General features: G+C 30.1%; 1 protein-coding gene across 3 annotated transcripts in view; it reads right to left on the reverse strand.

Moving 5' to 3' along the window:
• Positions 1-7995: 7995 nt before the first annotated feature.
• Positions 7996-26727, reverse strand: part of LOC129217125 (protein transport protein Sec24D-like) — a 42486-nt gene continuing 23754 nt past the window's right edge. For all 3 annotated transcript variants that reach the window (XM_054851379.1, XM_054851378.1, XM_054851380.1), the window contains exons 10-21: positions 25719-25831; positions 24975-25068; positions 24777-24893; positions 24080-24250; positions 21621-21717; positions 20421-20705; positions 17833-18027; positions 16783-16886; positions 16614-16701; positions 15522-15625; positions 12561-12650; positions 7996-10874 (exon numbers count right to left, since the gene is read on the reverse strand). In XM_054851379.1, coding sequence (XP_054707354.1) covers positions 10737-10874; positions 12561-12650; positions 15522-15625; positions 16614-16701; positions 16783-16886; positions 17833-18027; positions 20421-20705; positions 21621-21717; positions 24080-24250; positions 24777-24893; positions 24975-25068; positions 25719-25831 — 1596 coding nt within the window. In that variant the 3' untranslated portion in view covers positions 7996-10736. The remainder of the gene's footprint in view (positions 10875-12560; positions 12651-15521; positions 15626-16613; positions 16702-16782; positions 16887-17832; positions 18028-20420; positions 20706-21620; positions 21718-24079; positions 24251-24776; positions 24894-24974; positions 25069-25718; positions 25832-26727) is intronic.

Genomic DNA, 26727 nt, shown 5'->3' on the forward strand with positions numbered 1-26727 from the left:
TTATCATCTATTGTTTCCGCACAAAGATGTTTGGGATAAATTGCTATCAACCTAACACTAAGGGGGTCTCAGGTCTCTTTTTAACCTCAAAAAATCCGACTGAAAAAAAGTAAATGTTATTCTTTTCTGAGCAGTTTGGTACCAAACTTTTAACAATGGTCAAAATACTTCCGAAGTTATAAAAATAGTAGGGGCTGTTTACATTTGGGACCATTATGAGTTTTTACGTTAAACGCGTTTTTCTCAACATATTTTCTTCAATGTGGAACGTATTCTGGGAGTTATACATCAATTTCAGTATAACTAGGGAAAAAAATATTTTTAATGACAGGTTTTACATCAAAATTATGATTTTTATTAAAAAAACGTAAAATTTCTGATTACTTGAATCATATTTAAACAAATTAGTTTTCTATTGCTCTGAAATTTTGTGGAACATATTCTGGGACTTATACATCAATTTCAGTATAACTAGGAAAAAAATATTTTTAAGGACAGGTTTTGCACCAGAATTATGATTTTTATAAAACAAATTTACCATTTATTACTATTAAAAATATTTACCACTTTATGAGCTAAAAAAAAGATGTACAGTTGAACCTCCATATATCGAACTTTCACATATCGAAATTTTCTATATATCGAAATCCCAGAAATTTTCTATGTTCATTACATAGAAAAATTGTTTCTGTATATCGAAAAAATCTCTATATATCAATTTTTTTTTCGAGTCATTCGTATTTTTTTTTTTTTTTTTTCATTTTTGACTGTTTTTCTCATGAAAAATGAAGGTTAGGGGAGAAAATTATGTTCACTAAAATTTGCTACTAAACTCATAAGGAATCTAATGTTGAGGGGTGTGTAGTTAGGTCGTTGTTTCGTTCTGGAGTTCTTAAATTCTCTCAAGTTTGTTTCAAATCTTATAATCAGTAACATTGAAAAATTAGTTTCAAGTTATCTCTTTTGTCTGATGATTATCATTCCTAATCTTTTTAGCTGCAAAAATAATTAATGTTAAGTAGATTGATTTTTTTACTTTTCTCTCGATTACATTGTCAAAAAGAAAATCCCCTAATGTTGCAGATCAAGTTGAATTGCCGAAGAATGAAGATGAATGAAGGACGCAAAAATGTAACATTTGTTACTTTTTAAATTATTAACTTTCATTTTATCCGATGCTCGAATAAATTAGAAATCGGGTTTCATACACGAAAATTAACTATAATTTTAATGTGTTAGGGGATTTTTAGGATAAAATAAGATTGTTTCTATATATCGAATTTTTTTCGGCAATTTGCTACTTCGATACATGGAGGTCCAACTGTATATCATCTTACTGTAACACTTGGCTGTAATTTATGGTCAAGTTTGGAAAATATAAGTCTATTATTTAATTCAGAATAATGCGCAAAGCAAAACATTAACTTTTCGCAATTTGGAGGAATCATATTACGTTTTGCCATTACAGTTTTAATTATTTTGAGTGAAAAATCAATTTGAAGGAATTACATTTTACGTTCATAAGCATATTTGTAGTCATAAAAAACTCGTTGAAAGCTCAAAATATTTTTCTCCATAAAAAATGAATAAATAAGTAAACAAATAAATAAAGTAAATTTGAAAAATGGATTCTTGAGAACCTTGCAATGTGTATAATGTACAGCATTTTAAAACTTTTGAGCTTTTTGAGCTTTAATGATCATGATTTTATCATTTATTGCTATGCACAAAGGTGTTTGGGATAAAGTGCTGTCAACAGGACACTTAAACAAAAGCTCCCGAAATCGTTACATTTTGTCAATTCATCGTTTTTTATGCTTCGGTACAAAATATTAACTTTCATATTCCAAGAGAATAAAAATAAATGTGTGTAAGGGGTACTTTTAAAATAAAAGAAAGTTACTGGACCAATGTAGGAAGTTGATCACCTTCAGTGGTTTGATTAATTTTATTTGAACTTAATTTTATTTACAAAAAAAAAAAAAAAAAAAAACCCGAAAAGATTAAATGAGACATAAAATTTGCAAACAGCGGTTTCGAAGCTAACAAAGAGTCTAACATTAAAGCCCCATTAAGGGGGCATTATACGAGCACAAAATTTAAAATTAAAAGAAAAATGGTGATGGAGAAATTGAAGCAAAAAAAAAAAAAAAAACAGCATTATAATTTAGCCGCAGTCGATTGATCGGTAACAGGCCGATTAATCGACTATCTGTAATCGGCCAATTTGCTTATCGGTGCTTCCATAACACTAATGTAGGGTAAATCGAACACAAACACATTATGTGAACGAGCCCTATACAGTCTTAATACATTTTCCCGAAATTGATATGGACAATAAATAATCGATACTTATTGGTTGAAATTGTTTGTTTACTATCCCCACTTTTACCCCTTGACAGATATTTTCTGAAAATATTATCATGAGCAAGCCGACTCCTGACACTATATGCCGACCAAAGTGCGTGACTATTGATGCCGCAAAGACTTCCTTCGTTTTGACATTTTTTTCCTATTTTTAATTTGTACGGAAAAAATAACCAGATTTATCCATAAAAATCGATCAAAACTTGCGTCATGCCATTTGTGAAGAAAGTCTCGTAGTAAATAATTCTCGATACATTGTGTAGTGATAATACTAAAATTATTAATAAAAGTTCCGTAAAATTAGGTTTGCTTTTTCTTGAAATTTTATCCGCCTCTTCAACGGTTATTAGAAACGAATTAGTATTAAAAAAGCATAGCAATATTAGATAACTTTTCAGATACATTTTTCCATCATGTGAAATAATAATGAACAAAAGAATGCTGAAGTTATCTCACAACCTTTTGAATAACTTTTAATGGATAAAAAATACAAAACTATAAAAATTTTTAGGGCAAAATTAAGATTTCTTTTCTGTATTTTTCTAGCGTTTGGTTTCATAGCGCTAAGCGTATCATTTGCAAAAATGTACCTTTAGTATCCCTCTGCAGCTGAACTTGAAGTTGTTCAGTCGTCTGAGTTCAAACTGCCAGCTTTCACAGTTTGCAATATAAACGAGTAAGTTTTCTTTTTATGCTTAAGTTTTATTCTATTAATATTTTAGTAATTAACAAAGACATGTGACGGAACGAATAAAATATCCTAGTTAGTACGCTTTGCATTTCGCCAAATGCAATCACTACGATAGTTCTCTTAATTTTGTGTTGTAAAAGGAACATTTTGCCTCTAAAATATGCGCACTTAGTTATTACAAATGCATTTATTTGTACATTTTTGAAGGGAAACCTTCTTTAGGCGCGTTGAGGATTTTTGAGCTGGGGAAAAATTATCCATTTCACGACACCGAAAGACCTTCACCATCGACATTTGGAATCACGTTTATTTTCAAGAAAACACCTTATAGATGAACCTAAATAGCAAAATATCATTTGAATACAAAATTTCCAGATTGCTAATTAACTTCATTTTAGATTGATGAGAACTATAAAATACCATAACGGTGTAAATATTATCCTTATGATTAGTGAACTGGTGCACATTGACCACAATATCAATTTCTTTAGTACCACATCCGAACTACAATTTCTTTATCATGAATATGACTCACATTACCTAATCTAGAAAATTACCACTCATAAAACGATGGGCACGAATTGTTTCTCTAATTTCATTTAATTCCAGAAACAAGAAACTCAACGATGAGTTTTATCGGAATTCCTGGTTGCGAAAAACATAATTTGAATTCAAAATGTCAAAATTCAAATGAATACCAGGGGCTGGATGATGGATTTTTTTTTGAGTAATCAAGAATTGCTTGTTCATCTCACTTGACCGAAGTTGATGTTGCTCGGATTTTTGAGATCACCATGACGACAAGAATAAGTCTAACTCTTTCTTTTAATAATTGTTAAGAGTACAAATTTTAGTAGCAATGGTTAGAAATCGTTTGCTCTCATTCAAGGTTTAGCTTAAAATTTTTGGACCTGGGCCTCTGCGAACTCCACTTTTCACTGGTGTCCGCGAGAGGGACCACTCTTGGGCTGTGGCGTCTAAGCCCTACACACACACACACGCCTGCACACACACCCATGATTGCAAAAAACATAATTTTAATTCAAGATGTCAAAATTTTAAATTTATCTTTTTTTTTCCACCTAACTCACATAGTGTATAAAATAATTTAAAACAAGGACACTTCATATATTTTATACTTTTTAGTCTGAAGATATTTTTCTTCTTCTTTTAGAATTCATTCCAACGCATACTGTGTAAGTTATTCCGAAAGATGTGAAACTTTGGATTCTGATCCATCATTTTGTGCCAGATTCGCAGAATACTGCAAAATTTGGAATCATACAGGAAAAGTATATAAATATATATATTTAAAATATCGAATATGTTTTACCTTCTGTTTAAAAACACATTTTGCTGACCTTTTAACAGCCGTATAGCATTAATGAATGAAATAACTATGTATTAGAAATTCTGCATTTTATTTATGAGCTTAATTTTGAAAAATCGTAAAAATTGATGCATTTTAAACACTATTTCTTAGCTTACTTTCTCCGTCATAATGACTGAGTATTGCTTCTTGTTTCTAACCGCCGACACACAAAGGAAGGGGACTATAAGTTTGACGTGTCTTTGTGTTACCGTCGCAACGCAGAAAAATCCTGAAACACCTCAACTTTTGTTTGTTTAGTTTTTCAAATTTTCAATCATTATTTGAATTTTTGTAATTAAAATTTAAAAAAAATGTATCCTATAATATTCGAATTATTCAATATTTTGGGGTAAATTTCACCCCGTTTAGAGTGTTTGTTGTCAATAAAAAAACAAAAAAATCTGTTTGGGCAATTCCACGGGTAACTGACTGACATTTTTAGAGCAAAGCAGTGTGTATTTTGTAACATTCAAAGCAAAATATACGATGTGAAAACGATATTGTCTTATGTATTTTTTAAGCTGAATTTAAAGATATGATTGAATTCTCGAAACGCATTTTGGATGATTTAAAAAAATATGGTCAAAAACATGATAACTGACTGACATGGTACTTTTTAAAATGCCAGTCAGTTACGTGTTTTTAACAAATTTTGAAAAATCAACCAAAATATATTAGAAGAATTCAATTAGACCTTTAAATTCAGCCTAAAAATGTACAATAATCCAGGAGAAAAGATTGTTTGTACAGCATATATTTTGCGTTTAACATTTCAAAATATTGTTTTGCATCAATAAATGTCAGTTACCCATGGAATTACCCATTTTAATTAACCTCGAGCTAGTTATCCTCAAGTTAACTGTCTTGAATTTTCTCGTGACGTCTAGATGTTTCAATAAGTTACACGGTTGAAATTTCTCCACTGACTCATGGTCTTGGTGCCACGTCACCGCTAGCTGTAATCCAAATCAGCATCCTAATAACTCATTTTAAAACTTAATTACTAGACACATTACTGTAGTTTTTATAAAAATGTTTTATAACTGTAAATTTATGATTTTTAAAATAAATTTAGATGTGCAATTCATGTTCACATATCTTTTGAAGACCTAGAAGTTACAATTTTTACTTATTTACCACAATTAATTTGAGGTAAGAAAAGATACTGTTTATCATTTTATAGCTCATAGCGTTTATTTTAATGCACATAAATCAAGTTTAGAATTTCACGAGAGGGGGATGGGGGTTGGCTCCTGCCCATGGATTTCTTCTCTCACTGACAGCTTTCATATTTAAACTTATAGAATTAGCTACAGTATAGCGATATTCTACTAATACTCATGTACTATCTATTTTCTTTGGCAATACTATGTATGGCTCAAGACTCACCCAAGATGAAAATATAGGTGCGGGAATTTATACAGGGCTTTTCTTGTTCAATATTTCTCTTGGAAAGAACACAACACCATCTTTTGATGGTGTGATGGAGAGGTAGAAACTATCAATATTGCCACATATCAACCAAGAAGATTTTGAAAAGGCAGTTATTTGAGCAGATTCCATGTGTCTGCTATCAAATCTTTTAATATATTTTTTTCTTTCTCAAAGGATTTTTTTGTGATAACGATATAATTCCCTCAATACTTGATCAAACTTTACGAGTAAGGCATCATTTTAAAGATTTTTTACAGCTTTCAAAATAAAGAGACAAAGCACATTTTGGTTGCTTACTCAAAAGAAGAACATAAAGAAAATAAATGATGAAATAAATAAAAAGATTTATTCTGCTTTTTATTACGCATTGCTTCAATGCATAGCACCCTAAAACATCACTGAGCTTTGCGACATTTGGCATTTTCTCGCCAAAAATAATGCTAACTTGGTGATATCTTTTAATTTCTTGCTAATCTATCAGCATAATGTTGAGTAATGCATAGCACACAAAGTCAACATATTGGTAAAGTTTCAAGAACTACGGTAATTTTAAGTGAAAATTAATGGAATAAAAGCCAAATTTAGCCAGGTTACAACAAATTAAGCATATATGTACATTTAAAAAAATTACTTTTACAAAATATGCAACAATTCATTAGATGCAAGAATTCATACGTATAGATATAGAAGAAAGTTTCATGGTGGCTACAACATACTAGTTTCTTTTGAGTTCAGTAGAACTATCAGCACTCAATGATTTATTAAAACTATCTTGATATTTATAACGATATTTTTATTATTTTAAATTTTTTTGTAATACATTTTTTCTGTTATCTAATATAAATATTCTCTTCATAAATGAGCTAAAATTTCCTAGAAATACAACTGAAGACATTTAAGTTTCTAATAGCTTTTGAAGCTGAATCTGCACTATATCTTGGACATTACTTCTCAGTTCAGGATGCCTTACCATGAGTAAAGCTAATGCAGCTGTTCAGCGTCGATTTAAGCAGATATTCTTCAGTTTCTTTCAGTCCAAATTTAGAAATGAACTTTGTGTACCAAAAGCTTAAAACCTGTTTTTTTTTTTTAATTGCATGCTCTAAAAGGAAATATTAAGAATGTAACTAAATATAATATGTAAATGTTAACTAAAGATGTATATTTTAATGAAGTGTTTAAGTTTGAAAATTAAGCCAGACAAATGTATACCCTGTTCTAACAGCTTTGAAAAATTATAGGAATTTATATAGTCAACATTAAAAAAAATATATACTCCTATTTATAATACTTTTTATTCCATGATATGATAATGGCACAAGTTCTTTCATTTATTTCTTTTATTCCACAGACAAGCAGCGTGTTGAATCAAAATTGTGTGGAATTTTTTATTGTGCATAGTTTTTAATTTCTATAACAATCAAAAAATACTTTTAGTGCATGAAATCAAAAATTTATAACAGAAAGAAACACTTGTTAAGGTAATTTCTTTGTCAATAAATAATTTTATGTTTCAGTCAGAAATTTATATTTTGGACAACTATGTCAAACACCATGTCAAAAAGGGGTTTCTGAGACGCGGTAACTACCGTAGATAAAACCAGGTAAAACCACTATGTAACGAATAAATACCTTTGTGCTGAAAATTAAAATAATCAATTAACCAACGTTTTGAAGCACAACAGTTGTAAATTACAATTTTTGTGCTTCAAAACGTTGGTTAATTATTTTAAAACCACTATCGCCATGTACCTAAAAAAGAAAATAATTATCTACAATAGAAACACAGTCACCACATCTTTCATGTTCTGATTCTGCATGATACGAGATCATTAAAAAAATACTATAGTTAATGTAGTCATGGGCATAATAACGGGCAACCTAGATCACAGCTTTTTGTAATGCCGATGTTAAAATTTTGCTCACAGAATCTACTTCAAATGTCTTTTGTTTTGAATATGCTAAAGTGGTTTTGGGCATGTACTCTTTGACAAAGAACCCCAACTGTAAATTGCATGTATGTAGCATTTTTTCTATGTTTTCAATGAATATTTAAAAACTCTAAAAATATTTTATATACACAGTTTAAAACGATGAATACCAAATTAAAATTTAAAACATAAAACAAGACTTTTTAATAAAATACTTTTAATCTTTCCATATATTATATATAACTCAAAAAGTACATTAATCTGCACACTCTTTTCAAAATTATAACTCAAAAGTACAGATATGTCACAATACACACAACAAAATAAAAAAGATATAAATGCTATTTTATACATCAAACTATTGATAATTTGATATAAAACAAGTTTACATATATATATTTTTACCATTAAATATTTTTTGTTGGAAGTATTAAAATTTTGAACTATGAATCAAAACTCGTTTAATAACATAAGATGAAGTGCCTTAAAGCAGAGACCCAGAAAACTTCCCAAAGCTGACAACCAAGTGCGCCCCGATGAGAGATTACTGCAACTTCCCAAAACATTGTCTGAGGATTTGGCGCACTTGGAGATAGCATTACAAAACTGAAATTAAAAAATTATAATGATTATTATGTTACACTCATATTTTATCATTCGGTGAATCTTGGAGTTTTATTTGGTAAATCAAAAATTACTCCCATCTAAAAATGTTAGTTCGGAGTACCCCTGAAAACATCTTTTTAGAAAACAAATATTTAAAGATTTACTATGAGTTTTTCTTTTTTAAGAAGAACGAAAAACTCATGCTAAATTATTTCAGAAAATAGGTAATGCTTTGAATATTTTTCGTTTAAAGATGTCAGCTATAGGAACTTTTTTTTTTTGTAAAGGGAGGGGGGGGGGGGCACTTTACCTTATGATTAAAATGTAAATTATATGAAGGTAATTTGATCTGAATACATGACAACCTAATAAAATAGAGATACTAATAAAAATTTATTGCTAATTTTAATGTTACCTATTAAAAAAAAATCAATTTTTATTATTTTGCACGAAATAATACACAAGAAAATTTATAAAGACACATAAGACATTTTAAAATAAAACACATGTATTTCAAAAGCAAAACTCAAAAAGGAATGAAAATTTAAAATATAAAAATTCTTTAAATTTATGCATTTAAAATTTAAAATAAGATTTTGATTCTTAATTTAAGGTTTGTGTTTTTATGATTTTTTTTTACAATTACTAACATAAAAAGAAACTTGATACAAAAATGGCCTCAGTATCTTAAATAAACAAACCACTTCACATCTCTTCTCAGAATGACAACCATTTGATTTGATTTCTTATTAATAGAGTTATGTAACATTTCACAACACACATTCTGCGGATTTTACTTTTAAGAATTTATTTTTTGCCAAAGATCTTTAACCAGAATAATTTTAGAATTTTTCTGAAGCTTTGAATAAATGAAGAAACATTTTAATCCATCAAAAGTTCATCAAACAAAAAATGTTAACTAGGGCAAAATTTCTTACATTTGTCATTTCACACACACAAATTGGCTTATTTTATTCAATCAATGAATAACAAATGAAAAGCGATAAGAAACTCATATCATATTGGAAAAAAAAAATTACAATGTAAAAAAAAATCACGAATACTTTTATGAATGGGGTGGTCTCTCTCACAGAATTAAAAAAAATTTACTCTACAAAAAATAATTAGGATACTCCAATAATGACAAGGTGTCACTCCAATTCTTGCCAACATTTGGACAGTCGCTCCAGATGCAACATCTGTGATCTTGACTTTAAGCATGCTTCAGTTTCTTCAATTCATGTTGCGAGCACTTTTGCACTCCCAAAAGAAAAAAGTCTAGGAGTAATGTTGTTGCAACTGGTCCTGATGGCTCAAATTTTGAATGATAAGTGGTAAGTGTTGGAATGCCACTTTGACTCTTCCAGCTGTTTAGGGTGCTGATTGAAATTTACTGATTAAAGTAGTTTCGTTAATAATTTTTAACATGCGATAAAATACATCAATGTATTATAAGCACATGCCAAATCTTATTAGTTTTTGTACAATACTTTCTTATAAACAGTGTGACCACTTAGTTTATTGAGTTCATTTTTCAAAGAAAAATGAACTCCATTGCACAAAACATATTTTTTAATTACATTAGCAATTAAATCACACAGCATCTATCAAAATACAAAACTTTGATTTTAACAAAATTTTAGCATCATAAAGTTGTTATAAGTTGTTTACTTAAAAATGTGGACAAATTTCTTTACACCTCTTTTACTTATTATTTTATTGTACTTCAATTATTTGAAACAATATCAAAAAACTATTTAAAGTTTCCACTCAAAAAAAAAAAAACATTACTTTTTCTCAATATTTTTTAGTCACAAAGCTCTCATTTTGTCAATACCAAGGGAAATTAAAAGAAAAGCATTAAATTCACAAAACAACTGAGCCTAAACAATAATTTTAGGCTTGTTTCTTCATCTTGTGCAGTTTATTTTAAACGAGAAAACACAAATGATGATTATATTTAAAAAGTACCATGTTTATTCCATGTGGACAGTTTTCTACAAAGTACAATTTCTTTTAATTTGATGAATTTTCAAAATTGCAATTACTAAAATAGATTTTAAAATAGCAGAGTACAAAAAACAACAATTTAACAATTTCCTTAGCCCTATGACTCATTAAAACATTACCTATCTTTGAAGTATGGAAATGTAAAGAATCATAATAAATCTTAAAGTATCAAAAATTTGAATTAACAAGATTTAAACTATAAAATTTTAACAATAGGCTAAAATTTTATTTGAAAGCATATTCAAATAAGATTCCTAGCTCAGTCCTCACATTTTAAAATAGCTTGATAATCAAATATTTTTTTTTAAATTAAAACCTTGGCTACCTAGAGATTTTTTGATATTTCTCTGTGCAAATGACATAAAAAGTCAACATAGGATGGGTTTCCATCAGAACCTCTATCTTCAACAAGGAATTGTCGAAACACAACTTCCAACTTGTCTCCTTGAACCATCACTGTAAGCTGTTAAATAATAAAGAAAAAAGTATAAAGTTTTAAAATGCATCATGTTTCTTTCTATGATTGAATGAGTATTTTTTACTCATTTAAAAATGAAACTAATTTTAAAAAAATAATAATTTTAGAAGTTTTTGTGGTTGTCTAAAAATAATACAATGAAAAACAATATGACACTATTGAATTGTTCAATATGAGAGAAAAATGTGCACTTGCAATTCCTATTTTAAAAAATATATGAATTATTCAATAAAGTACTCTTGAAAAATTCAAAAATAAATAAATAAATGAATAAGAATAATAAATAAATAAATAAAAACCGCTCTTTGAACATGTTCTAGGTCAATAATGCATTCAAGTAAAGTTGCTCTGAAGCAAATCTGTCTAGTAGAACATGAGTTACATAGGATTGAACTTCCCACGTAATTTTTCATTTTTGATAGTTAATGATACAAAAAGAGTGACACATATATAACGGGTTATCTTATTATGTGATTTTGTTAGGAATTAATACAATATACTTTGGAAATTATTGAAGTTTTTAACAATCATAAATTACTTATCTGAACAAGTACATTAAATGAAAAAACAAAAAGATGCGTAGAGGGGGTCGGGTGGTGGGGGGGGGGGGGGGGTAAAAAAGATACATGTTCAAAAAGTTTAAAATTGAAGATTTTGTAGTACCTTACTTGATTAGGGATCAAGGACATTGACAAACACTTATCTTGAATTAATAAATCAGTTTTCTGAATCTTATGATTTCCAAGCTTATTTTCCTCATGTATTCAAATACGATGTTTTTAAGTTTCAAATTGAACCATATTTAATTTTCAAAAGGTCTAATTTTGAAGAAAAAGAAAACTTTTTATTTGAGAAAAAAAAAAAAAGTTGATAGATGAAAAATAAACCAGTTGGTACTCTGTTTAATGCCTTTCTCTATTCAAAGACTACTTTTCACGGTTCTGGATGGTCTACTGCAGTTTTAAAAGCATTCTCTTTAAGGACACATTCTACTTACGGACAATTTTTTGTGGTCCCTTGAAAGTTGTTAAATAGAGAGCCTACTGTATGCTTTCTTTTATGTATACATGCATGTCCATTACTCTATACATTTTCCTGGTTTTCCTCTTGTTAATACTTTAACCCTAGAGAAGTCGCGCTTCGGTCGCCCGTTGTCAGATATTTCGCTCTATCCCACCACCCCTTATTCTAATAATGGGGCCCACCTGTGTAGCTGAAGGTCAGACTCTCCCCAGCCCACACACTTAGTTCTGAGAATTTTCTTTGGTATTTCAAGGTTGCATAGCTTTTGGAAATGTATGTCATTTAGACCAATAGCGCACCATCCAAGTCAGGTGTCATTTTCTCCTCGGCACTTTCTTTCTTCTGCTTTCGTCTACGGAGGGGGAAAAAACCGAAGCGCGAGCACTAGTGTAATAAAAGGAAACGCAACTTCTCTAGAGTTAAACGTCTCAATTATAGAATTCTTCAGCTTTTTATAGTAAAAAATTACCGTACAACAACTTTTCATAATTTGAAGTACAAATTTCCATTGATTTAAATTTTTTTTTTTGAGGAACATTACAATTCAATATTAAGTACAGATGTTAAGTAAACGGCAGTACTTTGTAATCTGGGCCAACATCAGAAAATGATTTTTTAAAATACAATATAAAAGTTTTAAATGCTTACCCTCATATACCATTGTCGTCCTTCTTCAATATTTTCTACTACTCGGCGAATTTTCTGAGACAATGGGGTATTTAGTTCAGGCAATGATGTCTGAAAGCAAAGGGTGAGATACAGCAAGATACATGCTAATGTAAAATATTACAATAGATCACTCTATAAAGATAAATGAAATTAATTTTTTCCCCTATTATTGATATTTTTATGGAAATCTAAGTACATGAGAAAACACTTACAGTTAAAAATATTTTTAAAATACTCCACTAATTGAGTAGTGACTCTTCACATATCTATTTTTACAAATTTGGATGCGACAAGTCTGAATATTATACAGACAGTTTGATACCGGTAATCAGTTTTTAATATATAAATTCTAATCCTAATATCCAGTTTTAAACTGCATGGGAGCTACATATTAAAAACTTCCAAGAACGTTGCTTAAGTTAAACTTAGAGAAACATGGATATAAAGTTTTAAAATATCACAACTCAATTCAAGGTCTTTTTTTTTTAAATGATGAGATGGCTTACCTTGATTTTCTAATTGTAATTATTTTATAAATGAAACTGAAGAATTTTGCAGAAAGCAAACACCATATACACACAAGCTTGTGGGAAAAACTCATACTTTATACACTATTTCACAATATTCTAATCAGAACATGGAATTGTTTGAGCCAAAGTGCATGAACTGAATGGATAAGTCCAGTAATTTTAAACTTTCCAGGAGGCCTTTAAAAGTATCTACTTAATACCCATGTTATCAACTAGAAAAACCACATGGAGAGGTACTACCCCTTTTGATTCCTCTTAAATGACGGGCATACTGTGAGTTGACTCAATTATAGCATGTGTGATGATATTGAAATTTAAATATCTCTGTTTAACTTACCTTTTGTTTGTCCAAATGATTTGTACTCTGTACGCCAAACACATTTTGCAGCCATTCAGGGTTAATAGCTTGACCAATCCATAAGAACATGTAAATGCCATTTCAGGGATGAGAGTGGTCAGAGAGCAAAAAGGAGGAAATCCCCCCCCCCCCCCAAATCGTAAAACGGATGATATAAAAAAAAAAAAATCGTGAAAGGGATGATATCCAAAACCGCATTAAAATAGAACCTGAAAGCCATGATATTCAAAAAAATCAACAAAAAATGTATAATTTACCAGTTTTAAAGGTAATACGTATTTAATTAGGTATGAGTAATAATTTTGTATAATTTCTGCATTGTACCATTTCTTTGCAAGGGTGTTTATTCCTAAATAAATCTAAATTTTGAAAAAGAGGCAACAATTTCTAACCCCTGAGTCCTTGAATAAAGGGTTGGGGGAGCTGGATGTCAATCTTGGCTGCATCACACAATAGTGTCAACTTATCATATTTTTTAGAGAAAAATACATTTTTTCATTAAAAACATTTGAGTTTATAGTGTTAAACAAGTGAGAACATAAATTTTAAAATTAGATCTGTTTGTAAAGTAAAAATTTACAACAGAGAAAAATCTAAAATTTCTTTGTGACATACTTTTGTACATTACATTACTTTGTACATTACTTTTCATAGTAAGAATTGAAAATAAATAAATATATATGTATATAAACGATTGGTTATCTTTTCCTTGCATTGGAACCCAAAATTTGTTTTTCAGAACTTTCTAATAATATTTTGGAATAATAAGAATAACTTGCAACAGCCTCATTTAATCATGAAATTTCAAAACTTTTAACAGGTTGTAAAGCCTAAACCATTTGAGATTCACCATAAATATTTTTTACCCTTTCTTAAATACACAAAAAAAGTAACCATGCCAAGTTACAAAAAAATTCGAGACTGTGGGTGCTAAGCCACATTTTTTGATTGAGTTATGCATTTTTTTTCTAAAATAAATTGAAGAAATAAAAATATTACTGAAATGATGAATAAAATAAGCAGATATAAGGTAGTACATAGTAAAAACCCACCCAACAACAAAAATAATTGAAATACTTTCAGGATGCAAAAAGATTGAAATCTCAAACGAGGCATGCAACTTTCGGTGCAGCACGTGTTTTACGTCGTTGGCTTGATTCCAAAACGTACGTTTTTGGCAGATACCGAGGAGCATTAAGATTCAAGGGGAAAAAATAGAACAAGTAAGAAATCGGGGACCAAAAATTTCAAAAAATCGTATTTTTTTCCGATTTTTGAGAAAAATAAGGACGAAAAGACGCAAAAAAAGGAGGGAAAGGAGGAAAGGTTTTAAAAACTAACAGAAAAAGCCGGAATTCCGGCAAAAGCCGGAAAAATCTCATCCCTGAAAACACTTACAGATAAAAATATTTTTAAAATACTCCACTAATTGAGTAGTGACTCTTCACATATCTATTTTTACAAATTTGGATGCGACAAGTCTGAATATTATACAGACAGTTTGATACCGGTAATCAGTTTTTAATATATAAATTCTAATCCTAATATCCAGTTTTAAACTGCATGGGAGCTACATATTAAAAACTTCCAAGAACGTTGCTTAAGTTAAACTTAGAGAAACATGGATATAAAGTTTTAAAATATCACAACTCAATTCAAGGTCTTTTTTTTTAAATGATGAGATGGCTTACCTTGATTTTCTAATTGTAATTATTTTATAAATGAAACTGAAGAATTTTGCAGAAAGCAAACACCATATACACACAAGCTTGTGGGAAAAACTCATACTTTATACACTATTTCACAATATTCTAATCAGAACATGGAATTGTTTGAGCCAAAGTGCATGAACTGAATGGATAAGTCCAGTAATTTTAAACTTTCCAGGAGGCCTTTAAAAGTATCTACTTAATACCCATGTCATCAACTAGAAAAACCACATGGAGAGGTACTACCCCTTTTGATTCCTCTTAAATGACGGGCATACTGTGAGTTGACTCAATTATAGCATGTGTGATGATATTGAAATTTAAATATCTCTGTTTAACTTACCTTTTGTTTGTCCAAATGATTTGTACTCTGTACGCCAAACACATTTTGCAGCCATTCAGGGTTAATAGCTTGACCAATCCATAAGAACATGTAAATGCCATTCTCTGAAAAGATTTTTTGGGGAAGAAAAAATGAAATATATAAAAAGTAGAGAAAATTTCGATTTCATGACAAGATATAAAGCTTTAAAAAATATAGTTAAAATACATAAAAGCTTCATTTATTTTCAAAATTAACAACTTTAAATTAAAATGCTATACGGTATGGCCATTTTAAGCACTGTCAAAGAATGAATAAAATCTTTTTCAATACTAAAAATTTGTCACAAGGTTTCAAAAAAAAAAAAAATAAAATAAATAAATAAATAAAAAAATAAATAAATTAAAAAAAAAAATAAATAAATAAATAAACAAAAAAAAAAAAAAAACTCTAAGTGTCTTCATAATTCTAACAGGTACTTCAGTTTTGTTTTTCAAAAAGTATGACATTTTTGCTACATCTTCCAGTTTTACTGAACCCTGAAAAAATTAACATTTTAGGATATTTCAGCTAATGTTCATTTTGCAATGTCCCCCCCTCCCCCCATACACATAATTTTTTCCTCTTTGAAAAATAAGTGGTAAATTAATTGCATCATTGAGTTTAAATGCAAACACTGCTCTCAAAAAATTCATTATCAAACATTTTCATTATATGCACTATGACCTTGTGTTCATAACTTAAGAATTTTTTTCTAAACAGCCATCACCATTCAAGTTCTACAAACAACACATAATTTTCACAATTTTAGTGTTTTGTAGAGATATATAATAATTAAGGCTCAAGGAATGCACTAAGAAATCTTTTTTGAAATGATGATTTAACACCAAGGAACACTAATCAATGACTTCCAATTAATTTTGATAAGCAATGATCTGAAGAAATAACAAAATGGGTTGCAACTTCTGTGATGAAGGCTTAATAAAAGGAGTGGGATGGAGAACAATAAAAAAAAAAAAAAAAAATTGAAAACATTGAAAATGTTTATGTCAGAATAAATCTTTTAAAGTTTAATGCTAAATATAGATGAAAACAAATTTGCATTCACTTTACCTAATAAATAAGCTCCAGTATCATTAAGTTTTTCAATAGAACAACGGACTGGAACAGGAAGCTCATCAGAATTTGGGTCAATTTCATGCTAAAATTCAAAACAGATTTTTTTTTCAAAAGAAAAAAATATGACAAAAGTTTTAAACAAAACGAAACATTCTGAACTTACTAAAGGAATAAGAGTTGGATAGAAATATATAGCTGTACTTTTAACACCCATACTGTTCACAGCAAGCATGGCAAAACTACGATCATCCAAAGACATGTCTGAACCTTGAAGGAGGAAAATACATAAAACACTAATTCTTCAACCATTAATTTAATACAAACCAAAAAAGATTTAAAAAAAATTAAAATTAAAAATGATAGAATTATGAACAAAATACTGAGCAAATTCATTTACTTTGTTAAAAACAGGGTTTAAGCCGAGTTAAAAGTTTTAAAGAAAAAAACCCCGTTAAAATTTGAAAGAAAGAAAAAACTTTAACAAAATACTAAAACATTCAAAGTTAATGTTCAACTATCTCTCCAAATGCTCCAACGTTCTCAAGTTTCATCTCCAGTTGAAAACTAAATGAAAAATTCTAAATTTTTAAATAAAAATATTTAGAATTTTACTTACCACTGAGTGAACAAAAGTCTAATTTTTAAAACAGCACATAAAACACACATGTCCCCTCCCTTTAATAATGCATTTATTGCAAGAATATAACACACATTAAGCAAAAAGTAATTTTAAATTTATTAGTAATTTAAACATCTTAACCAAGATTTCTAGAGAACTCAAACTGAATATTGCAAGCTCTTTCAATCATGCACTGGTTATTCCTTCTTTTTATTACTAGAGCAAAAAAAATGAAAATATCTTACTCTATTTTCTGAATTTAGACAATATTTTCACAACTTGAAAAAAGAAAAAAAAAGCAACAGTAGTCCAAAAATCGGTTGGAAACATGACTTGTATAGTAAAAGCTAATTATACATAGAAAGCAAATGGTTTCAATTAACATTTTTGAACTCATTATCAAAAGCATATAATTTGAGTCAATATCTCTTGACCCATACAAATTTTACTTAAAAGAATATTTAGCTTCAAAAAAAAAAAATATATATATATATATATATAGAACTGGATTGGATTGAACCTATAATATTAAACTACTTTGGGTTGGACTACAGTATTAAGACAAATTATAAAAACTCAAAAGGATCAACTCACCTCCAGATATAGCATCACTTCTCAAAAGACAATTTATGTAGACTGGAAGTAATTTTAATGGATCTGGCAGGATTAATTGTCCAGAAGATGAACTGGATGCACAATGTTTTCGATAGCAAGATAAAATTTTCACACTTCTATTAACCAAATTGTTTTTGATTTGCTGAGGAGAAAGCTCCAAAACTTGCTTGAGAGCTGTGGAGGAAATACCCATTCATTCAAAATGCAATATCATGCATGCCTCTATATGCACATTTTAAGACAAAAGTTTTTAATTGCAAAAATACTTTAATACCAAAATCCAGAAATTTATGACACAATGGAATTATCTGACAAGGCTTTAAGCCGATAATAGAATGACAAGTTTAAACCATGGGTATTCACAGAGCAATTTTGCCAAAAGGAGACATCATTTTCAATTCAGTTATTCTCTGTAAATCATTATTTGATTTAGTTCTACACTCTATAACAAAAAAATCAATGCACCAAGCAGGAGTGATCCAATCGAGACAAAAATTGGTGGGTGGAAGACAATGCACAAAATAGTAAATGATTTAAATTCTCAGAACAATTGAATTTTATGTCCGAGTTACAGTAACAAGTTAAATAAGGTATTGACCCGCCTCTAGCCCAGATACAAGCTGAAGCACAGTGTGGAAAACACCGATAAAGCTCCTGGAAGGTGTCCTGCGGTATTTTCGGCCAAATTCACTCCAATTGTCAGACGAGGTAATCAACATTCCTTGCCAGATGCATCGCCATCCCATCATATCCCAGACATGCTTGATGGAAGAGAGATCTGGCAGGCCACGGAAGAGTTTGACAAGCTTGCAGACAGTTCATAGCAACACGTGCTGTATGTTATCTGGCATTGTCCTGCTGAAAACCAGCCGAGAGTACTGCAAAAGGAACGGCAGCAAAACAGGTCTTAGGATGTTGTCGACATACCACTGTGCAGTAAGTGTACCTCTAATTACGACCAAAGGGGTCCAGTTATCAAAGGAAATGGCACCCCAGACCATAATGCTTTGTTGAGGGCCAGTGTGGCATACAAAAGTGAACCCAGGATCCCCTCTCTGCCCTGGGTGTCTTCAAACATTTCTTTGATGATCGTCACAACACAGTTGGAAGCGGGATTCATCGCTAAAGACGAAACGTCTCTAGTCGGCAATATTCCAACCTGATCAAGCCATGCCCCACTGTAATTTGGCTTGGCAGTGTGTAGGCGTCAGTGGTAGGTGGCGTAACGGTCGGCACGGGCGTAGATTTTATTGTAACAACCATCTGTAAATAGTCATGATGGACACCGGTGTTTGGGTTGAATGTCTGATGGTTCATACAGATGAAGTAAGCACTGTGACAGCTGATCGGCAATCACTCTGTCATCACGATCTGTTGTGACCATAGGTCGACTGCTACCATCCTGACGCTGAACTCTGCCATTTTCCACCCATCCGTGACAGCATCTTCGAATTGCAGCATCGCTTCGACTCAAATGAAGAGGGATTCTCCAATTTGACCAATGGACCTCTTTCAATCCAATGGTACGACCTCTTTTAAACTCTGACAGTTGCTTGTAATGAGCATGCATCATGCGGCGAGGAATTTTTAAGTTGTTGAAAGATAATCTGAATCGCAATCAAACAGAAAGTTTTAACAACTGTTGAAGAACTGCTCTTTATATGCATCTGCTGGATGAGTAGTTTCGATGCGCTGGAGATCAAACTATTCATTCATTGGACACCAAATTTTAATCATTTGCATATCTGGTCAAAACACTCATACATACAAAATTTCAAAGTAATTAGATGATTGCTTCTTGGTGCATTGATTTTTTTTGATATAGAGTGTATTTCAAAACTGAATCCAGTTTTTCAAAATATTTCATTCATATGATATTTTTTTTTTCAATTTGTCCTTATTTTTTTATCTATCATGAAATTAATTTTTCTTGATCAGTAGAACTCCTATTACCCAAGCTACAACTATCCAATTTGCTTGATTTCAAAAAAAAAAAAAAAAAAAAAAAATACTGAAATGTACTGTGATTTGCAAAATAATGATTCTGTTTGCGTGAACTATTGTTTAGTGCGTCCTCAGTAAAGCTAATATCGGTGCAGTGAGAACCTTATTAGGATGACGAGTCACTGTCTCATAGGACAGAGTTCCATTCTTGGCTTCTATGTGCAGCATTTATATACTTAATATGTAAAAGTGATGACTTCCATTAATTAACTAAAAACTTTTTCTTTAAACGGTTTTTTTTTTCATTTTCAACAAACATACAATTAATAAAATAGACCTTTTTTCAGAGAAAATCTAATCATCCAAATGGGGTCTGGTCTCAATGATTCAGATAATTGAAGTACTACTGTAGTATCTTTTAGTCTACATCCAATGTTTTCTGTTTTACAAACACCAAGATTTTTTCAAAGTTTCCGCAGAAAATAGTCGTTAAAATTTATTAATTTCATTGCACATTTTACAGAAGGGAGATGTAAACTAAAAGATTTCTTTCTCAGCCGCGAATTACAAAAATTATTATGAATATACTTTTTAACATCATTTAAAATAATTTCAGATCTTACCTTGTTTGGCAAAAAAGTTAACTATAGTGTCCAATTCACAACACTTAAAAACATCCGGCATTCCAACTGATGTAGACAGTGCAAGGTTATGAACACGAATTCGTCTTTCTCCGTTGCATGTAGTGTACAGTAAAGCAGCTTGTATGTAAACAGTTTCATTTTCAGGCAATTTCTCATCATAAGCCATTTCAACGGTGATAGATTTATGGCAGTCAATGGCACTTAATTCAACATCTGTGGCATTGGACATGTAAAAATTCCCATAATAGAATATTGGACTTATACCTATAAAAACCAATCAGATACAACGTTCTATTAGTTAAAGTAAAATAAACACTACACCCAAACATGTTTTTGTGCTATGGATAGGGACAGCCAAAAAAAAAAAAAAAAACATTCAAAACTTAGCTAATAAAAAAGTTTTTGCAACACAGTTAAAAAATAATTTTTTTATACAGTGGATAGGGATGGCATAAAAAAAGTTTTATGTGGAAAATAACTAGGAATTGCTTCTTTAAACGAAATCACAATAAACCAAGTGATGATAATTTTGCCGAAACGTCAGACAAAATTTCCCGAATAAGGAAGTTTTTGGGAGGTCACAGTGACTTACCGTCATGGTGTTTCTGTCGTCACTTGAAGATACTACCTGGTACTCGTTTTTTTTAAATATTTTTGTCAACTGAGTCGCAGAGAATTTCATATACCACACAAAAACAGATTTGAGTGTATTTACTTTAGGCATTGAAATAAGAATGAATAATTATTATTAGTGTTAATAACTATAAAATATAGTTACACTTTGGCTCCAAAACAAAATTTTACTAACCACCTTAAATATCACAAAGGATTAAACCACAAAACACCACAATTAAACACCACAAAATGTTAAATGGTTTTCATCAAACAGTTTAATGCATAAAATTCATCAAAACTTATTTTAACCAACATTGCAACGTTTTGGGATAGAAGTAAAACAGCATAGAATTATTTCTTGAACATTAAAAGAACAGAAGGACTTAAAATTTGAAGCGTTAAAAATATGAATGCTTAAGACTATTTAGACATAATAAAATTAAAAATAATTTTTGAAAAGGTAAGCTTGTAAATGCAGAGCACATTTTAGCCCCGAAAATTTGTCTACATCATTAAAAGTTTTGAAATATAAATTTGAATCATTGTCAAAAAAATATATTATACCTGCACTTGTTCTAACTCTTAAAACTGCATCAAATGCAGTAGTTGTGGTAATATTTCTTTCAAGATCTTCAAGAAATCTATCTCCATCAATATGGGACTAAATTTAAAAAAGAACGTATTACATGTAATTGACCATTTGTGTTGCAAAGGAAATTTTATAAATAGCAAAGGCAGCAACACATTAATTGATATCAATGCTCTTTAACTTAATGGACAACAGCCAATCATACATAAACATCCATATACATTTCAAAAGTTCAATAAAATGAAAATAGAAATATTGCAGCACATCTTTGCAATATTGCTCTTTGCAGCAATGCTGCAAAGATAACTCAGTCATCCACTACCTTCAAAACAATTTTAATCAAATTTTAGAGCAGAAATAAAGTTAAAAAAACTATCTGTTTAGATCAGGGTTGCCATGTGGAAATTCAGGAAAATAGCCAAACGGCTTTGTGAAATTAGCCAAAAAAAAAAAAAAAAAAAAAAATTTGAATTTTGACATCTTGAATTCAAATTATATTTTTCGCAATCATGAGTGTGTGTGTATGTAGGCATGTGTGGGGGGCATGTGTGTGTGTAGGGGGTATGTGTATGTGTGTAAGCATGTGTGTTTGTGTATGTGTGCAGGCATGAGTGTGGGTAGTTGTGTGTAGGTGTGTGTGTGTATGTGTAGGTGTCTGTATGCATATGTGTTTGTGTCTCTGTGCAGGCATGAGAATGTGGGTAGTTGTGTGCAAGTGTGTGTGTATGTGTAGGTGAGTATGTGTTTGAGTGTGTGTATGTGTTTGTGTATGTGTGTAGGTGTATGTATGTGTGTGTGTGTGAGCGTGTGTGTATGTATTCGTGTAAGTGTAGGATATTGACGCAACCTAGAGACTGCTTTCGCTAGAGGAGCAGCATCGTGAGGAGCCGGTCGACGGTGATGCTGCAGAGGGTGCTGGTGGGAAAATAAAATCATAGGAACATCAAAACAGTCAAATGAAAGCAATAAGCAATGCTCAAATGATTGCTCAAAAAAAAAAAAAAAAAAAAAAAAAACCCAACCAGAATGAAAATTATCCTTCCTTCTACAGATTTTGAAAATCTTTAGAGAGTGATTCACTTTCCCATATTACTAAGCTTGATAAAAACTCATGAGAGCATAAAGGAACAAAATACAGTATAACCCTGATTTAACAATTGTCAAGGGACTGGAAAAAGTTATCTTTAAATTAAGGATATTGTTAAATCGAGGAGCATAAATATTCAATGCAGCCAAATCCAGACCAGTAAAATGTCATTAAATTAAGGAAATTGTCAAATCAGGTATTTTAAATTGAAGTTATACTGCACTGAAAAAGAAAAAAGAGAGCAAATTCTATGACGTTTGATGCATCTACTTGTGGGAGACTTTCGATTTCAGAGACGTGAAACGTTTTTGTATCTATAAGCTCATTCCTGTTGCATTGAAAAAGGCATTTCTTGTAACGCCGATAGACGTGTCTGCAGTAATCTGCAATTTGTGCTTTTTTATGTTGTTATTTCTTATTTTACTTTTTCTGCACAAAGGTAATTTACCTTATTTTTTACTTAGTTTCGAGGATTTTTTTTTTTAAATGTATGATGAATATTAAGTAAAAAATGTAGATGTGTGATTTAAAAATTACATAAAGCAATCCAGGGAAAAATGTAATTGCTAAAAGAAAAAAAGAAGATTTGGCTAATCCTTTTGAATTTTTTCTCGCCAAGTGTCATCCAAAACAGCCAAATTGTCTAATACCAGCCAAACCTGGCAAACTTTGTTCGGATCAGTCAACAGAAGAAAAATACTTTTGTATCACTACTGGAGCAGAAGAAATAAAAGCTTTATAGAACAAAAGAAATTAACTTCTGTATTTTTCGTAAAGCATAAAATATTAAGTTAATATAATTTTCTAGCAAAAATTTTAATCACTAAAACACTACCTCCCTATCCCTCTTCTCAAAAAAGTTACTATGATTTTCCATAATGCTCTTTAGTGTTTTACATATATTTATAAATTATTCTTAAATAAAAATTTCATTTTGAGAAGTTGATATTAAAAAAAGAAAAGAAAAACCATAAATGAAGTTTTGAAATTACTTAGATAAATCTATATTTTTAAAAACTAAATTGTAGACTTCCATGAACAGAAATAAATGGATTGAAAAAAAAAATGGAAAAGAGAAAATGCAGATCATTGATCAACTCACCATGAGCTGGAAAAAATGCTTTTAATTTTTTTTCATAAGTTCAAAAAAAGCATTTTAACAAAACAATTTAATTATATTAAAAATGGAAAAAATTGAGGGTCTCTGATAATTTTATTTCTTTACTTACATCGCTCAAGTATTTAACAAGGAAATACTCTCTTCATCAGCAGTAGAAAACTACGTTTAAACAACAGTTATACTTTCAAATATTTAGAAAGAATAAAACAAACATTTCCTTAAATTACCTGAAAATAAGTATATTTGTACATTTGTCCACCAGTATGCCTGCATAATGGTGTCAGACTTGCAATATCAACATAAGCATTAGGAAATAAAAACAAATCAACAGCACAACCACCAGCAATGCAGTCTTGAGCCAATTTACTGTAGAAATCATTTTGAGGTGTCAATACACTCTGGAAAAAAAAAAAAACAAGGTTAAAAATGTAATTAGCGGGGGGGGGGGGGGGATAAATATATTAAAAAGATAAAATATAAATAAATGAAAAGAAAAAATTAAAAATAAAGAAAGAATGATGAATGTTAAATGGCAGTATTAACTAGGGCTGGGCGATGAAGGAATATCTACATTGTGATGCATCTCCAACCTTATATCGCAAGGTAGCGATACATTACGTTTCTTTTCTTTAAAACCTTAAACTTGCTTGTTTAAATTTTACAAAATATATACAATTTATAAAAATTGTATGTCATGCCAGGAACGAATTAACAGATTCCAACACCAGAAAGATATTAAATTACAAAGCAGTGCGAAAAGCACAAGTTATTGAACATATCAAAGGCAAGTTTTGAGATTACAATGAGCCTGTTTTTGATGTGAGTAAATGGATGCAAACTCATACATTCCATTCATTCATACATCACATATTCTTACATTAAAAAACAACAAACAAAACTGCCGAAGCTTTGAGAACAAATTACCTTTTGCTTATCAGTTCCTAATAATTTCTGACCTTCTCGATGAGGCAATTTTCCAGGAGCGTCTGCATTTGGAATTGTAGAGTGGAACACTAACAATTTTCCAGAACAATTGGCATTCTTTAAAGAACAAATATAGTTTATAGTCATGGATGATAATGCATTAACAAACTACGATACAAAGATGATAAAGATGCATACTTTCAAAGCTTCTAGTCCAACTTGAATGACTGGTCCCAATATTATTTCAGTAGCAGGCTCGTTCACAAAAAGACGAGGTATATGTTCCATTAAACTAAAACAAAAAAATTAAGTATTTTTATTCTGTTTGTATAATTTTTCCCAAAAAAGAATTTTCTGTACAATTGATTATTAAAGATTAATACATTTTGCTAACTATCAGAATTCAGTTTATTATTCCCTTTTTCCCATCCAAGAAATTTAAATGAAATAACTATGTTTCAAAAGATAAATTTTTAACATTTAAAGTTCAAAATTAGTTAATTAACAATTTGATAAGAAAATATAAAGGAATAATCCTTTATTTACGGCATTAGGATTGTATGATCTCTTTTGTTGTCTTCAATAAGTTTCAAAGAGAAATCAGTTGGCAGTGACATTGAAGAGTAAATTAACTGCATAGAACTTAACTTAAAGTCTTGCTCGCTTTAAAAAGTGCAATTTCTAAGTTCTAATATTCTTGGAATTAGTTTTTTCCATGAATGAACTAGAACTGCAACATTTGTATCCGACTTTTTCTTTAAAAAACCCTCTGAAACATGACCATAGGTAGTCTTTATCCTAATTTAATGTAAACCATATGTTAACTGAATTAAAAAGATATTTTTTCTGCAATGTTTATTTAAAATAACTGTTGATTTTACATAAATTAGAGAAAGTTAAAATTCCATTGAAGAAAATATATTGAACATAAACTACGCATACCATTCTACTAAAGCTTCAGCTTCTGATAGTGTGACAAGAAATCCATCCAAAAGAGGAACAAATGCATTGTGGACATCTGATAGCACCATAATATGAGGTTGTGTTAAATTTTTCTAAAAATATTTCAAAGTAAACAATATAATACTCATATCTCATATATGTCATTTACTGCTTTAGCTTAAATTACTATTAAAAACGTTTTTGAAAATTTAAATTAATATTTCACAGTATGACATTATGACAACAATGTCAGGACATATTCTGAATTGAAAAGGTTGATTGACTTTGATAGAGCTACATGGCAAGGTTCCTGCTACAATCGCATTTTTTGCAAAATGTGAATATACCATTTAAATAACAACAATGAAAAAAAGATACTTTTGCTTTTTTGCACAAAGGTAAAAAATGATGCATGATCTGAAAGAGTTTAATTTCTTTAGAAATCTCAGTTAAGATACTTAAATTACTATTACATTCAACAGATAATCATAATGGGCATTATGTCCCTCCAAAAAATGAATTACAGGCAGGAGGGGACTTATACCATTTTAAAAATTTAACTTGTATTCTCTCCCAACACACAGTAAGTAAAATTCTAAACATCCTTAATTTCAAGTTTAATCTAGAATTTTGAATTTAGTTTTCAACTGGAGATCAAAAACATTGAGGGATTTAGAAAGACATTTCTTTAAACATAAAGACATTGTTTTAAATATGTTCATTTCATGGACATTTTTGTATTTAGCTGAAGCTTTTTTTTCTTCTTCAAATTTTGCTAAAAAAAACTTTTTAACTTGGCTCAAATGACACTACATGGATAGTTAGTTTATTAACGATTTTGTCTCACTTTCACTATTATAGAATATTTAAGTTCCAAAAATTGCAGACATTAAGTCTTCAAAACTTATTTACTTAGAATAAGCTATTGTCAAGAGTCATCAAAAAAGAAAAAAAAGGAAAATGTCATTTTTAACTTACACACATCAATTTCGGAATTAAATTTAGTTAC

Source organism: Uloborus diversus, chromosome 2 (genome assembly GCF_026930045.1).
Source record: "Uloborus diversus isolate 005 chromosome 2, Udiv.v.3.1, whole genome shotgun sequence".
Classification (NCBI taxonomy): domain Eukaryota; kingdom Metazoa; phylum Arthropoda; class Arachnida; order Araneae; family Uloboridae; genus Uloborus; species Uloborus diversus.